We start from the raw sequence: 15,774 nt of genomic DNA, 5'->3' as shown, positions 1-15,774 counted from the left end.
ATTCCATGACAAAACTAAATTTCTACAATATCTTTCCACAAATCCAGCCCTACATAGGATAATAGATGGAAAACACCAATGCAAAGGAGTGAAACTATACCCTAGAAGAAGCAAGAAAGTAATCTTTCAACAAACCCACACAAACATAATTCACCTCTAACAATAAAATTAACAGGAAATAACAATATCCTTAATATCTCTTAATATGAAAATTAATATTACCAACATATCCTAATTGAAATTCAAAAATATGAGGAACTAGAAATTTGTTGGCTGTCATCCCGTGGTCTTTTTAATTTGGTAATGGGAGAAATAGTTCAATATTGTACAATCCATATACACTTTCTGCTTGTTTGTATATGACAGAGTTTTGCTGTGTGCCACATAATGGTCTTGAAATCATGCTTCTCCTATCTCAGCCTCTCTATTAGTAGGATTATTTATTGGAAGTTTTTACACTATACTATGGTTTTCAGAACTGCTTATGTATTTCAAAATTATTTACACAACCAAAAGAAATGTAGGCAATTAATTTGGAAGGTGGCTTGTAAGAGAACAGAAAAGAGTGAGACTAAAGGCTTTGCTTGATATTTATAATTATTGTATCAATTTTGAAAAAGAAGACTTTATAAGTTACTCTTGTTCTGAGATGAATGCTTTTCAAAATCCTCACAGCCAATGCACCAGAATCTTACCCTCACCTAACGTCTGTGCCACCCTCCAAGCAGAACCATTCTTCATTGAAACAGTTGATGAATGACTTCATGGATAGACCATCTTAATACACACACCGTTTCTTAAATGAATGATGAATGGACCCTGTTTCCTGCGGGCTGAGAATGACAACAATCACTCAAGTCAAATAGCTTTGATCGTAGCAAGAAATCTGTACCCAAAAATCATGCCTACAATTCATTCCTTGGCGCAGCAGAACTGCCAACTCTTAGCTTATCTACTGTGGAGGTAAAATCCTTTGGTGATGTGAGGGACATTCAAGTACAGCCTTATTACAATGAACTCCAATGTCCAGAAACTGTTCTTATTTTGTGTTTGTACCACAGTAAAAGCCAAGATTTTAAGCTCTACTAAAAACAAAACAAACAAACGAAAGACTTTATCTATTTATGTTCATTAAAAAGCTAAGAGTGAAGCCAGGCGTGGTGGCGCACACCTTTAATCCCAGCACTTGGGAGGAGAGGAAGGCGAATTTCTGAATTCAAGGCCAGCCTGGTCTACAGAGTGAGTTCCAGGACAGCCAGGGCTACACAGAGAAACCCGGTCTCAATAAAACAAACAAAATAAAACAAGCCAATAGTGATAATATTATTTTAAAATATCATTCAGTTAATATATTTTGAGTTATTTAAAATTTATATTGAGAAAAACATATGTATTTTAAGTATCGCTGTATACAAATACCTGCATAAGACTGTTAAATTGATTGTTGTTTTATATCAAACAACTTTTATAATATTCATTTTTATTGTTACAATATTTTATGAATTTTAAAGAATATGATAAAAATTGAAAGGTATTGCAGGCTTTGAAGGGGGCTCTCGGGGAGGAGTTGGAGTATAAGAGGGAAAGAAGAATGTGATGTAAATCTATTTACTCAAAACATGTTTTTAAATGTTAACTAATTCAGATAAATTGAAATTATGTATCTTTTTTCATCATAATGCAATAAAACTTAAATTAAAAAAAGAAAAGAAGAGAAGGGAAGGGAAGGGAAGGGAAGAGAAGAGAAGAGAAGAGAAGAGAAGAGAAGAGAAGAGAAGAGAAGAGAAGAGAAGAGAAAGAAGAGAAGAGAAGAGAAGAGAAGAGAAGAGAAGNGAAGAGAAGAGAAGAGAAGAGAAAAGAAAAGAAAAGAAAAGAAAAGAAAAGAAAAGAAAAGAAAAGAAAAGAAAAGAAAAAAAATAAGAGTCAGGAAACAGTGGCCTAAATATCATAAACGCTTTCAGGCAAGGGGCAAGGAGAACGATGGATGCCCTGGATTTCTAACAGCTTCTAAACTTAACCAAGTTCTAACCACTCCGCAGGCATCACATCAGATTTTTACATGCCTTACATTTCAGTTCTCACAGATACTATAGCTGAGGAAACAAACTAAAACGGGCTGTTAGCCAAGGTCACAGAACTTGCGTGTTTAAAGCTGGCATCCGAATCTGAGTGTCTTTCACCACAAAGCCAACCTTCTCAAGCACAGTGTAGGTCTGCTTTGCAGTAAGTGGTAGCATGGGCGTAGGTCTTCATAGACATTGAAATCCTTTGTGCCTCCGTCTACCTACCAGCTCAGGATTTTCTGTTGAAAGTGGAAAAAAGCAACTCAAACCAGCTTAGGTAGAGACACCCCCTATTCCTTTGTGTGCCTCTCTTGCTTTCTCTCCCCCTGGATACTTGATTCCTCCTCAGGCTTGTCCCTGTGACAGCAATATAACAGTTGGCTCCAATAATTAATTTTCTCTAAATTCATTACTCTCGGTTTGGCTTTGAAGTAGATATAAATCACTTTCTAAAATATCAGAATTTGAAGAAGTGTCACGGTGTAAAAGGTTGGTTATGTGTTATTGACAGAGCTAACAGTCAAGCCTCCTTCACGCACCTACAAAAGAGCAGCCTTGTTTATTTCGGGAACAACCCCTTACTGAAGAGGCAAATAATTGTGTTTTTTAGTCAGACTTGCTGCATCCCTGATGACTAAAGTTGTCAAAAATGTATCCTTATGTGTGTATTATTGTGTTTGCACAAAGAGCCAAACTTTACATGACCTACTCTAGGGCAAAATGGAGTCCTCCTTTAAGGATTCAGGGCCATTCCATGGAAACTCCCCCCTTCCGTCACGAGGGTAACTAGGCCCAGAATCTGCACATGGACAGGACAGGACAGTTATAGACTTCCCTCTCCATCTGTCTGCTCTGCTTCTCTTGGGGGGGGCAGGGGGGTCATTTCACTTTTCTGTCTCCAGAAGCTGCTGCTTCATCAAGTAGTAAGTAGCAAACACGGCCATCAGGAGCTGCCCCCACCCCAACTTGTACCCCCATCCCAGGGCAGATGTAAGTCAAGCCAGCCCTCAAAAGAGATATAACTGATTGTTTTTTATGCAGAGAGAATTAATTATGTCTACTTATAACTAGCTTCAGGTGCTAGTTACTTTGCGGAAAGCTGCCCAAACTCATGTGAGTAACTTAGAAAATGAAGCTGGAGAGATGGCTCAGAAGTCAAGAGGGATCAGTGCTCTTCCAGAGGACCTGAATTCCTATTATATCAAGCAGTTCACAACTGCCTGTAACTCTAGCCCCAGAGGGTCTTCTGGCCTCCTCAGGTACACACACACACACACACACACACACACACACACACACACCAAATAATAAATTGTTACTAAAAGAAAGTGAAAAGTGCATTCTAAGTTTGAGATTGTCTGCAAGCTAGGGGGAGATAAAAGGGATGAGGGGAGGAGACAAGAGGAGCACAGGGAAAAGGATCAAATGGGCCTTCCCATCATCCCTGAGCTCTGCTCCTCTCTGGAAAACAGCTTCCCATAGTGGCCAGACCACCAGCCGAGCAGAGCCTGGGTGTTTGTTGGAAAGCCACATCCTTGAACACCTTGCTTAGGTCTTTTATGTCAGAAACTCTAGGAGGGGCAGGCACACCAGCCTAGGTGAATGTGCTTCCCGAGGCCATTGCCCTGCAAGCTACAGGCTAACAACTGTGCTCCACAAACCTCCCCGCAGTTTAGGTTTCATGCTAAGGAACTGTAGTCAGCTTCTATGCAAAAGCAGGTAGCTGTGATCATACCTACAGCCAACTCTGGCTATGCTCAAAAGAAAGGTCAGTTGGAACTGTGTCCTCCAGGTCCCAACTCTGTGACATGGCAGCTTATATAACCATGTGGTAGAATTAGGGGTAAGGGATTTCCTCCAATCCGCAGGATCATTTGTTTCCAAAAACAAAAAACAAAAAAACCTAGAGAACATGGGAAAATATACGGTCCACTGAAAGTAGACCATCAATGTTGCTGAGTAGCCATTTGGACTGCTGTAAAATAACTTAGTGAATTAGTGTGAAGCATCACTATAGATCTGGGTTCTGAACCTGTGAACTAGGAACATGGCCTGCCCAAACTTCAGGGGCTGCTCCAGGGTGACTGCTGCTCAGTACATGCCCCTGACACTCATATGTAAACAATCATAGTATATATGGTCTTAAAACTGGGTGACACATTGTTTAATGCAGCAAGGAACAGGAAATGGAGGGGGGCGGGGAGGAGAGAGGAGAGAGAGGGGAAGAGGGGAGGGGGAGAGGGGAGAGAGGGAAAAGAGGGAAGAGAGGGGGGAGAGAGGGGGAAAGAGGGAGGAGAGAGGGGGAGTAGAGAGGGGGGGAAGGGAGAGAGGGGGGAGAGAGAGGAGAGAGGAGAGAGAAGAGAGAGAGGAGAGAGAGAGGGAGAGAGAGAGAGAGAGGAGAGAGAGAGAGGAGAGAGAGAAGAGAGAGGAGAGAGAGAGAGAGAGAGAGAGAGAGAGAGAGAGAGAGAGAGAGAGAGAGACTAGCTGATTTTATTTTCTAAAACTACTCAAGTATATTCAGCTCTGACCATTTACCTCATACCTCAGTTATCCAGTTACCCGTACTGTAGCGATGCTTGTATTTATCACGTGACCAGTTTCAGTCAATTAGATGGCCATGCCAAATGTACTCAGACATTAACACTTTGATGTTCATATTTCATAAGAGAGTCCCCCATTAGAAAACACTAATAGTCCACTGTGTTTTATGACTGACATTTCTATGTAGATCGAAACCCTGGAGGAGGAAGCGAATGTAGTGGTTCAGATGTACAAGCTCATTGAACAGTATCAGGTTCCCACACCTCCCGAAGACTTCGCCGTTTTTGCCACTATGAAGCCATCTATAACTGCCGTCCGGAATGCCATTGACAAATCTGTGGGTGATCGAGAAACAAGCATCAAACAGTTTTGTCTGCACTTGGGTCGGGACCTTGAAGATCTCAACAATGAGGTGAATGAAGTCAAGCTGCTGGCACAGGTGAGCAGAGGGGTCTTTGCAGTGACCGGTCCAGTCTGATGGCTACGGGTCTCTAGAATTCAGGTAGAACCAACAGAGAAAAGTTGTATGTATTTATGTGTGTCATTATGTATATGATAGAATTGATTAAGCTGATTAATCTGTCTATCACATCACATAATGATTGTTTTGTGATGAGAACCTTAAAACTTATTCTTCAAGTCATTTAGAGACTATATTTCATTTCAACAAGGTTTTTTTTTGTTTTATTCTAAACAATTTTTTAAGCTGCTATTTAAAACTTCATTTCAGAATCCTTCTTATAATGTACTAAGTGAGTTTTAGGCTACTTTAAGCTAAGCCTGTGTTTAACATTCAATTATCTTCCTTCTGGTTGATATTTAGTATTTTGAAATGTGTGTTTACTGTCTGCTAACTTGTTTTGTAGCTGATGTTACAATGTAAAATTTGTTGAGGATATTGGCAAATTCCCCTTTAATATTAGGCATTATATAAATTGGTAGAGATTATTTGTTTAACTTGCATTAGCTTTCCTTATTAGGGAAAAGTTTCAGAAATTAGACTACACCTCTAGATGATTCTTAACTAAAATATATCTGGAAGCATGATTTTTTTTAATGATTCATTATTTTATTATTATTGGCTAAATTTTAGTATAGAATTAATAAAACCATACTAGAAATTTGAAAATAGGAAAAATGGTCATCTACAGAAGATTAATAAAGTACAATCATGTAGAGCTCCTCAAATGAGCATAATGCACTAACAGTTACAATATGCATTTCTGTTAACATGGAGACATTGAAACAAGCCAACACCAAATGTGTAATGTGGACTGTTGGATGAGCATGGTTCTAAGAACTTGCTATTGTTGTTACTTTTATATTGAAGCTTTTTAAAACTTTCTGAATACAGCAGATATATACGGCTATACTAACTATAGGCTTTGGAGAATTATCAGGAGGTGAACACATTTGTGTTCTTCTATCAAGAACTATTGTGTTACTCGGGTCCTTGAGTTCCCACCTAAGCAGGAACTCTTTCTTTATCCCCACAGTCAGCGATTGCCCTGAATCCTGCTGTCTTAGAATCACCTAGTGCTTTCTTGTGCTGGCATCACTGCGTGTGCACATAGTTGATATACATCTGTCACTGTATAGTATTTCATCACATCTCATGTTTCAATTATCCACCCCACAGTTGGTAGACATTATCTATTTTTCAGAGAAAGCTTCTAGGAGCCATCTTACATGAGTCTGTATGTTTTTTATTTATTCTCAGAACATGTATATGTTTTATTCACATTTTACAGAGAAGAAAGTGAGATAGAGGGAAGACAGTTGCCCAGGGTCACAAAGACGATTAATGGTGGAAGCAGGGCATAGGCACAGGCAGTCTGCTCTCAGTGGTTACTGTCATCGGCAAGTCCTGTGCCACGTGCTATACTGTGTGTGTTGCAGATCGTGAAAGCATGAGTAATTATCAAAAGAACAAACTGCCAGCATTTTAAATATCACAAAACCAAACACTGCAGCCTGGAGGTCACTAACCAGTCTTCAATGGAGTGTTTGAATAGAGTTCCTTTCATTCTTGGGCAAAGAACAATAATCTATAATTTACTCTACAAATAACACCATTTGCTATCAAGCCCCACTACCACCACACGTACACTCCTACTGGTGGAGGTTAGAGAGAAAATGTGATGACCAATGATTATTTGGGAGAATTGGGGAGCCAGATGTTGGGAGGTCAGATTAACAAAGTCGTGGATTATTGGGATCATGGGCTCTGGCAGAACTGATGGGTGTGGGGGTACTATAGCAATAGGTACTAGCATGATGCTTAAGGAAACAGGAAGGACCATTAGCTAACAGCTGCCTAGGAAAACCAAGTTCGACCCAGCAATGACAAGGGCACCAGTGCACACAAAAGCAGCTTCTGCCATGACAAGCCCATTGGTACTCTCTAGTATAGGACACGTTGCCATTTTAATGAGAGGCCACAATAGGCAAGAGATGGATTACCTGGTCCCCAAATGGTGGCTATAATAGTTCTTAGACTTTGCCATTTTCTTGGATGCTGATGGACCTAGTGTTTCTATTGTTCCTGAACTGTTCTATGCCCACTTTCTGGATATTTAACTCCCAAAATGTCAGCCAAATATTTGCATTAAGACATATGCCTTACCTTATATAGTCTTCATTTTCTCCCTTCCTTTTTGTGATTACACATATGCATATTGTATCATATTATATATTTATGTGTTTTATATGTTTTAGACCACATGTATATACTTTCACAGTTCCTGTTTTCATAATTCCCATACTTTTGGTATTTCCCAAATTATTTAACATATAACCAGTCTTGTTCTATTGCTGTGAAAAGATACCATGACCAAGGCAACTCTTAAAAAAGAAAGCATTTAGTTGGGGCCTTAGTTACAGTTTCAGAGTATTAGTCCATTGTCCTCACGGCAGGAAATATGGCAGCAGGCAGGCATGGGATGGGATGGGTGGTTACATCCTGATCCACAAGCAAGAGGGCAGAGAGAGACAGACATACTAAGCCTGGTGTGGGCTTTTGAAACCTGAAAGCCCCCCTCCCCCCATTTACATACCTCCTCCGACAAGGCCACACCTCCTAGTCCTTCTAATCCTTCTCAAACAGTTCACCAATTGGGAACTAAGCATGCAAATCTATGAGCCTGTGGGACTGCCCCTGTCTAAATTTCCACATGATGCAAACAGGAGGATGAGGGTCCTTGCCCTTACCCTTGATGCCTGAAGAAGCCTTGAAATACCTTTGAAGTGGTGACAAATAATGGAGTCTTGTTACAATGCCTGGGTGTAGCAGGTAACCAGGTGTCCCCCTCTCCATCTCCCTTTTCTCTCCTAGGGAGGCCACAGAAACTGTTTCTCTTGGCCAACCGTGGCACATGAACTGAAAGTGCACTCTAATACTCCCCAACATTTCAATCTTAGAGATGACCATAAAGACATTTTCTGATAGTAGCTTATAAGGCACCCCCTTACACACACACACACACACACACACACACACACCTTTTAAAAGAGGTGTTGATACAGCCTAAGAGAAAAGAATTCTGCACAGAGGTCAAGATAGTTCTAAACAAGCCATGCTGGGTTCAGCCCACTAGCACTAGATCTTACTAGTTTTGCCTGGTCATGCTTCAGTGCAGTATTCTATACCCCAAGTATGTTCATGTAATTAATTCTAAATATAAAGCCCAAAGGCCTAGGTTTGCAAAGTCTCATGATAGTCAAACACCTGAAAAGTAAGTCCCAAGGGATGTGCAAAGCCCCATCCCCTGTCCCCCACGTCTCGATCTGAGTCTCTCCATCTGGCCCCATCATCACAGTCTTTCTTAAGATGCTGAAGTACAACTGTCTTTCTACATTCCACGAACCACTCTGATAAGTTAGAGGGCTCTAAAGAGGAGTCGTGGGAACCTCACTTAGTCAGAAGCACAGGCAGAGCAATCTGGGGTTTGCAGTTGGGATAAAAAGAATAACCTTGGGAGTGAGCCCTCAACTTGTGCATCCAAGGCATCTCCACATAGACAGCATCAGAGGTGAACTGAACTGGAGGATACTGCTGCTTCTGATCAGAGCTCAGAAGCCTGCCCACCCCTGGATGCATCTACGTAGCTGCTTGGTCTGCTAGCAGGGGAACTCATGCACACCTGGTGCCTAGTACACAGTGTGAGAAAATACTGAGAGAATCTGATTTTCCTTACTGTCTCTCATAATTCAAAGTGTTTTCTGTTGCTTTATTTTGAAAAGGAAACTTTCTTTATATCACAGCCATCTCTTCTCTGCCCTGACACACTCAGATCCCCAACAGCTTCTTTTATGTTCAAGTAGGAAATGAAGGAGACTGTACTAGGTTCTATTTTATGATGGTGTGGGGTGGGGTAGGGTGGGCACACGTGAGCCAGGGCACATGTATATGAAAGTCAGGAGACATCTTACACACTAGCACCTGTCTCTTCATTATGTGAATCCCAGGGACAAAACTCAAGTCATTCTGGTTGGCGGTGGGTGCCTTTGCCCACTGAGCAATCTTGCCAGCCCCTACATTCTGTTTTAAAACAGCATTGAGTTCCTATTTCCATGTCTCTACTTTTTCCTATGCTGATTTATAACATTAAAAGAAACAACCTTTTTTTTTAAAAAAAAACATAGTTTATAAGAGACAGAAAGAGAATGAGGGAAAATGCATTTTGGGGAACATGTCTATTGATCTACCAATCTTCACGAACAAGCAAGCTGCCTAACGAAAACCCACATTGACTTTATAGGACCCTCAGATCTTGGATATCAGTGCTGACCAGGAGAAAATAAAGACGATGCTGAGTGACCTGCAGTCCGTTCTGGATGACCTTCAGAAACGCGCCTTTCAGTACAAATCCTACCAGAAGAATTTCAAGGTAACTGCAGCTGATCACATCTGCTTCTCGAATGCATGCACAAATATGTACTTATGCTTAAGTCCCCTCAACAAGGTGACCGGAACCACTCAGCGGACAGTGGCTGGTCAATGTTCCACAAGCACACCAAGGGGGATTAGTACACAAGAGGGCCGGAGACATGGCAGGTGAAGTGCTCCACGCACAAGTGTAAGGGCGTGAGTCTGGATCTCCTGCGCCAGCATCTGTGTAACAGCCAGATGGGGGTAGCAGCCTGCCTGTTACCCCAGCAATTGGGAGGTGGAGACAGGGTATCCCTGTGGCAAGTTAGCTAGCTGGACTAGAAGAACTGGCAAGTTCTGGGTTCAATGCTTCAAAATATCAGACAGATAGCACTCAAGGAATGTCTGACATCAACTGTGGGTCTCTACATGCACATGAGCATGCACATGAGCATGCACATTTGCATGTGTATTGCAAACACGTATGTATGCAAAAATAATAGTATCTGTGAGGCACAAAATATCTTGTTATGGGAAATTCTCAGCCAACCCCCTTCCCCCCCCCCCGCAGTTTCTATGTTAAAATGTGTATGCATTTCAAAATGTGGTTAATTAAAGCCCCCTAGCTTTTCTCAAGTAAAATTCAAGTGTCTTTAGCATCTGGATGAGTTTTGATTCCATGAGCTTTACCTGAATTGTCCTGGTATTACACAAAAAAAGAGATGAGCCAGAAGATAAGATGAGTCCCAAAAGGTAGGTTTGAAATGCTAAGGGTGAAAAGAGAGAAAGAGGAGATCCAAGAGATGCTCATGCCTTAAACAGCATCAACAGAGAGCAACAAGGTAAATGAAAGGATGGTGCACTTGGCGGAGTGCACCTGTGCCTCACTTGGCGACACACCTGCACACTCCTGTCCTTAGGCAGGTCTGCTCCAGAGGCCAGAGCTTAATAAAACAATCTGAAGAGTGATGTGCTCCGTGCCAGGCAAAGAGGCATGTAAAACTTGAGTGAGGGAACAAAGCTCTTATGGAAGCACAGAAGGCCCTGGATAACTGAAGCGATCGTGAGTACAAACAACGATGCTGGGCACCACAGAGCTGCAGAGCCATGAGCACAAACCGAGAATACTAGTTGCACAAAAACTGACACGTATGTCAGTGGAATAGTGCAAAGGAGCCAGAATTAAACCCACATAACCACAGCCACCTGGATTTTGACAGAAATACCAAAAAACATACATGGGGGGGAAGCATCTTCAAAAAATGGTACTATGAACACTGGGTACCCATATATTAAAAATGAAACAAGACCCCTATCTTTTACCCTGTATGAAATCAAGTTTTTAGAGATGAGTAAAAGACCTCAGTGTAAGGCCTAGAGCTGTCATGGGAAACACCTCAAGGTGTCAGCAGAGGCAAGGGCTTTCTGGAGAGGACTCTACTAAGGAAATAAAACCAAACACTGACAAATGAGGCTGCATAAAATTAACACACTTCTGCAAAGCAAAGGAAAGGAAGTGAAGGAACAGCCTGTAGAATAGGAGAGACTATATACATTGCAACTGTATATCTGACAGATTCACATCTAGAATTTATTGTGAACTCAAAGTACTAAATATACAAAAAATAAACAACTTAATGAGTGGGATAATGGAATGAAATGGGAGTTCTCAAATAAAGAAATACAAATGACCAATAGACGTAAGAAAAAAATACTCAACATCCTATTCATCAGGGAAGTGAATACTGCAAGTGCATTGCAATCCATCTCACCCTCTTCAGAATGATTGCTATTAATTATGATGCTGAGACTGTGGGGGAAGGGAGCAGATATTCACTGCAGGTGGAAATGCAAATTAAGTGAACAGCTATGGAAACCAGCATGGGGGTTTCTCAAACACTAAGCATGTGATGCATCTATGTCACTCCTGGGTACATGGCTGAAGGACTCTAACTCAACACACCATAGAGATAGCTAGACATCCATATGTAATGCTGCACCACTCACAACAGTGAGGCTATAGAATCAGCCTAGATTCTCACCAACAGATACATGAATAAAGAAAATGGGATGTGTATACACAATGGGGTTCTACGCAGCCATAAGGAAGAGCAAAATTATGTCATATCTAAAAAAAAAAGGATGGAGATCATCACACAAAGTGAAGTAAGTCAAAACCACAAATACCATGGGTTTCCTCTAGTTTGTGGATTCCAGCTTCTATATAGATAGCATTTAAAAATGCGTGTATGTGACCAGAAGGGAGATGAAGAAAGATTACCAGGAAGGAAAAAGAGAGTACATTATAAGCAGTGTACCAGAGTAGAAATGCTCACGGAGCTTGAAAGAAATGGCCATGAATGTATGCCAGTTAAGAAAACAAGCAAGACCAGCCTGGGAGATGATTGGCGGTTGAGAGCTCACACTGCTCTTGCAGAGGACCTGAGTTTGGTTCCTAGCACCCAGATTGGGTGACTCACACCTGCCTGTAACTCCAGCCCCAGGAAATCTGACCTGTTTGGGCACCTGCACGCATGTGCACAAATCCACACGGAGATACACATAGTTAAAAACAAAACAAAATTTTAAAATTAGGAAAAAGAAGAAAAAAAAGGTTAGGGATGGCTCAGCCAGGAAAGAGGTTGTTTGCTTGTTTGTTTGTTTGTTTGTTTGTTTGTTTTGCACAATCACAATGACTTGAGTTTTATCCTTAGATCTCATGATTTAATGAATCCACGTGTATAACACATGTTATAATCCATGTTATAATCCCAGAGCCGGGGGTGGGGGTGGGGGGAAGACATCTAGATCCCAGGACATTCTGGTCAGACAGTGTGGGCTACTTGGTAAATTCCAGGCCAGTGAGAGGCTTTATATGAAAGCAATTAATCAGCTGGTTAGTTAGCTAGTTATAACCTGAAAAATAGTCTCCTCACTTGAACATGCTTGCATATACTCATGCATATGCACAAACATGAATATACACATATGCACAGGCACACCAAAGAGGAAAGAGAAAAATCAAATTATGTCATATGCAACATACACTATTAGCCTGGATAACATTACCAATGTTGTGATGATTACCAATGATGAGCCAATGACAGAAGATCAAATAGTGTGTGAAATGCCTAAAGCACTCTCACCGACGTGGAAACCACCATCGTGATCACTATTGGCTGCGGAACTAAGGGTTGCTTGCTCAGAAAGTGTAATTTTTCATAAACATGGAATTGAAAAGCAGTGAAAGTCTGCTACTATGTTTTTAGCACAGCATAGTTAATAGTACTATACGCATAAAGATTTCCAGATCTCATGTTATGTGTTTTTACCATAGTATTAGGAGGGGGATCTCTAAAGAAAAACAACGGGATGAGCAATGGCTCAGGAAGGACAAGTATGAGGACCTGAGTTCAGATTCCCCACACCCATGTGAAGCCACCGTAATCCCAGGATCCCTACAAGACAGGAAGCCAAGACAGGACAACCCCTGGGGGCTCCAGGGCAAGTAGCCTGGTGTGTGCCATGGCAATCAACAGATCCTTCTCAAACAAGATGGAAGGGAGGATCAGCACCGTACTCTGTCCTTTAATCTCTACACATGTCACAGTGTATGGCACATTCACTCAAATGCAAGCATGTGCTCATGCCCTCCTCATCATACCTATAGAGTGAACATGTACTATACACACACACACACACACACACACACACACACACACACACACAGCCTGAGATAGCAACAGCTTACTTTTCTCATATGTTGCATCTGATTCTTCCTTCATAGCTGCTTCTAACCCGAACTCCCTTCTGCAGCTGTCAATCATTTGAGTAAAGCCAAAGCATGGATGGCTTTGGTGGAATTAATGGGAGATGAGGCTAACCACTCACTCCCCAACCCATCTGACTCTGGGCTTCTATTGCTGTGAAGAGACACCATGAGCACAGCAACTCTTATAAAGGAAAGCATTTCATTGGGGTTGGTTTACAGTTCAGAGGTTTAGTCCATTATCATCATGGCAGGAAGCATGGTGGCACTCAGGCAAACATGGTGCTGAAGAAGGAGCTGATAGTTCTACATTGGATCAGCAGAGCAGGCAGAAGAGAGAGAGAGAGAGAGAGAGAGAGAGAGAGAGAGAGAGAGAGAGAGAGAGAGAGAGAGGTCTGAAACCTCTAAGCCCATGCCCAGTAACACACTTCCTCCAACAAGGCTATATCTACTCTAACAAGGCCACACCTCCTAACAGTATCACTCCCTATGGGGGCCATTTTCACTCAAACCATCACATCCCCAATACCAATGCTCTAGTTTAATCACAGAATCCAACAATCTCTGTTCAGTCAGTTCAATGGGAGTTTCCTCACATCTAATCCAAAGCAGACTTTACATGATTTTTCATGGAAACACCTTCAGGAGTTGGAGAGATAGATCCACAGTTAAAAAGCACCTGCTGCTCTTCCAGAGGACAGGACTTCAGTTCTCAGCACACACAATGGATGACCTATAACTCCATCTCCAGGGAATCAGATGACCTTTTCTGGTCTCCAAAGTCACCTGTATCTGCCCTCTCCCCACCCCCCCAACACACACACATAAATCAATAAAATAAGTAATAAAAATCCTTCAGGATGTCTTCATTCTTCCTCTCTACAAGATTGCTCTACACTCCGTGTGGTTAGAGGAGGTTGTTCTGTGACCTTAAACCTCTCCACCCTCCCTCCAGCAGCCACTACACACATACCTGCCTCTTCCATCACCAAAGCTTAGGAGCCCAGAAGGAAAGCAGTCAATCTGAAGATGCGTCTATCCCTCCATCCCCACCACCAAAGACTGAACATCCAAAACGGAATGCCCCAGAGCTCTCCAACAGTGATCATGGTCAGGATATGTACATTGTAAGAAAATATCATGCCATATTTTCTCACATGAAATGCTATACTGTGTGCAAGATTTCACAGCTTTCAGGGGTCACCCCCTTACTTTTTCCCCCTCATTTAGGATCCACACTCTTCCAGGAAATCACAGCACCAAGAGTTGCCTGTAGGACAATACAGTCGTTCTGTCTGAAATCTGAGCCCCGTGTCTTGTTTCTTGTATTTTAAAGGTGGAAGTGTCCAAGTTTGATGCATTGGAAGAAGTTAGTGCTGAACTCAGGCTCAAACAACTGCTCTGGGATTCCTTGTCCGAATGGGATAATCTCCAGCAGGAATGGCTGAAGGTAGGGGGAGAACAGCCCTCAGTAGCTGTGTTTTTATTAATTCCACCTGAATATTAATAATATGAAATAATATTTCAATTATCTAGTGTCTTCTGATCATCAATGAAATATGTACTTCAATATTCAGAAAATTGAGTTAACATATCTGACATGGGGACAGTATAGCTATGATGGTGTTGAAACTCATTCATATTTCATATGTCTATTTTTGCATTCCAAAGGAACTCAACGCATGTGATTCCTTTGGGGCAGTGACCATGAAACCTGTGCTTTCTCTTTAGTTTCATTGGCCATTGTCAGTAGGAACTAAGACACGGCTCGTCACTGAATGCATTTGTCATGTTGACCCACATAGAGAAAATGAGGAAGAGGTTTTGAAGCCTGAAAACTTCCATTTTCTCTTCTGTTTAAAACTATAAACTGCTCCATCACGTGTTACTTAATGTGTAAATTCTACTGCTATGCATAACGTAAAGTACAATTTTATGGTAACCAATCAGTCTTCCAGTTAAATGTAAGAGGCCCTTTATCACTAAACACTATGAGGCAAAAACTCTTCTTATAGAGCAGAATTCCTGACACCTTTGTTCAAGAGGGTGGTACGGTTTGAGTATCTAAGGACCACGTGACATGATAGCTAACTGCAGTGTGACTTCTAAACTCAGTGTTGCCATGAAACGCCCCAGTGTTCTTGAGGGGCTTACGTGTGGTGTACTCACTTTAGGTCTCTGATAGCTTAGGCTTCCGTTCTTAGTGTCGTTGATGGAAGGAGGCTACTTGGCTCACACTGTTAGGGTAAAGTCAGAGGAGTACTCTCAGTAGTGAACTCTTCATCTATGGAGTCTAGTATGACAGCCATGTGGCTCTGCTTCAAGGATCTGCCTGTATTCAGAACTTGAAAAGGAAGCAGAAGATGTGAGCACCTTCCGGTGTGATCAACTTTCAAAAATCACTCTCTCAAGTATGATACAGATGTGTGGAAAATACCTTCTGCTTCATAAATTCTTTGCACTCCTCATTCTCCCTACCTTTGCAATGCCTATAACCAGAGGCCATGTGTCTGAATCAAAAACCAAACCAC

The 15,774-nt window shown here is 41.7% G+C and overlaps 1 protein-coding gene across 1 annotated transcript in view; it reads left to right on the top strand.

The window, feature by feature from the left end:
- The window catches only part of Dnah6 (dynein axonemal heavy chain 6), a 195,330-nt gene that overhangs the window by 40,396 nt on the left and 139,160 nt on the right, over positions 1-15,774 (top strand). Inside the window, exons 15-17 of the mRNA XM_021164519.1 lie at positions 4,792-5,043; positions 9,365-9,493; positions 14,580-14,693. Of these exons, the coding sequence (XP_021020178.1) occupies positions 4,792-5,043; positions 9,365-9,493; positions 14,580-14,693 (495 nt within the window). The remainder of the gene's footprint in view (positions 1-4,791; positions 5,044-9,364; positions 9,494-14,579; positions 14,694-15,774) is intronic.

The sequence above is a fragment of the Mus caroli genome, chromosome 6 (genome assembly GCF_900094665.2).
Source record: "Mus caroli chromosome 6, CAROLI_EIJ_v1.1, whole genome shotgun sequence".
Classification (NCBI taxonomy): domain Eukaryota; kingdom Metazoa; phylum Chordata; class Mammalia; order Rodentia; family Muridae; genus Mus; species Mus caroli.
This window is presented reverse-complemented; position numbering and strand designations above follow the sequence as displayed.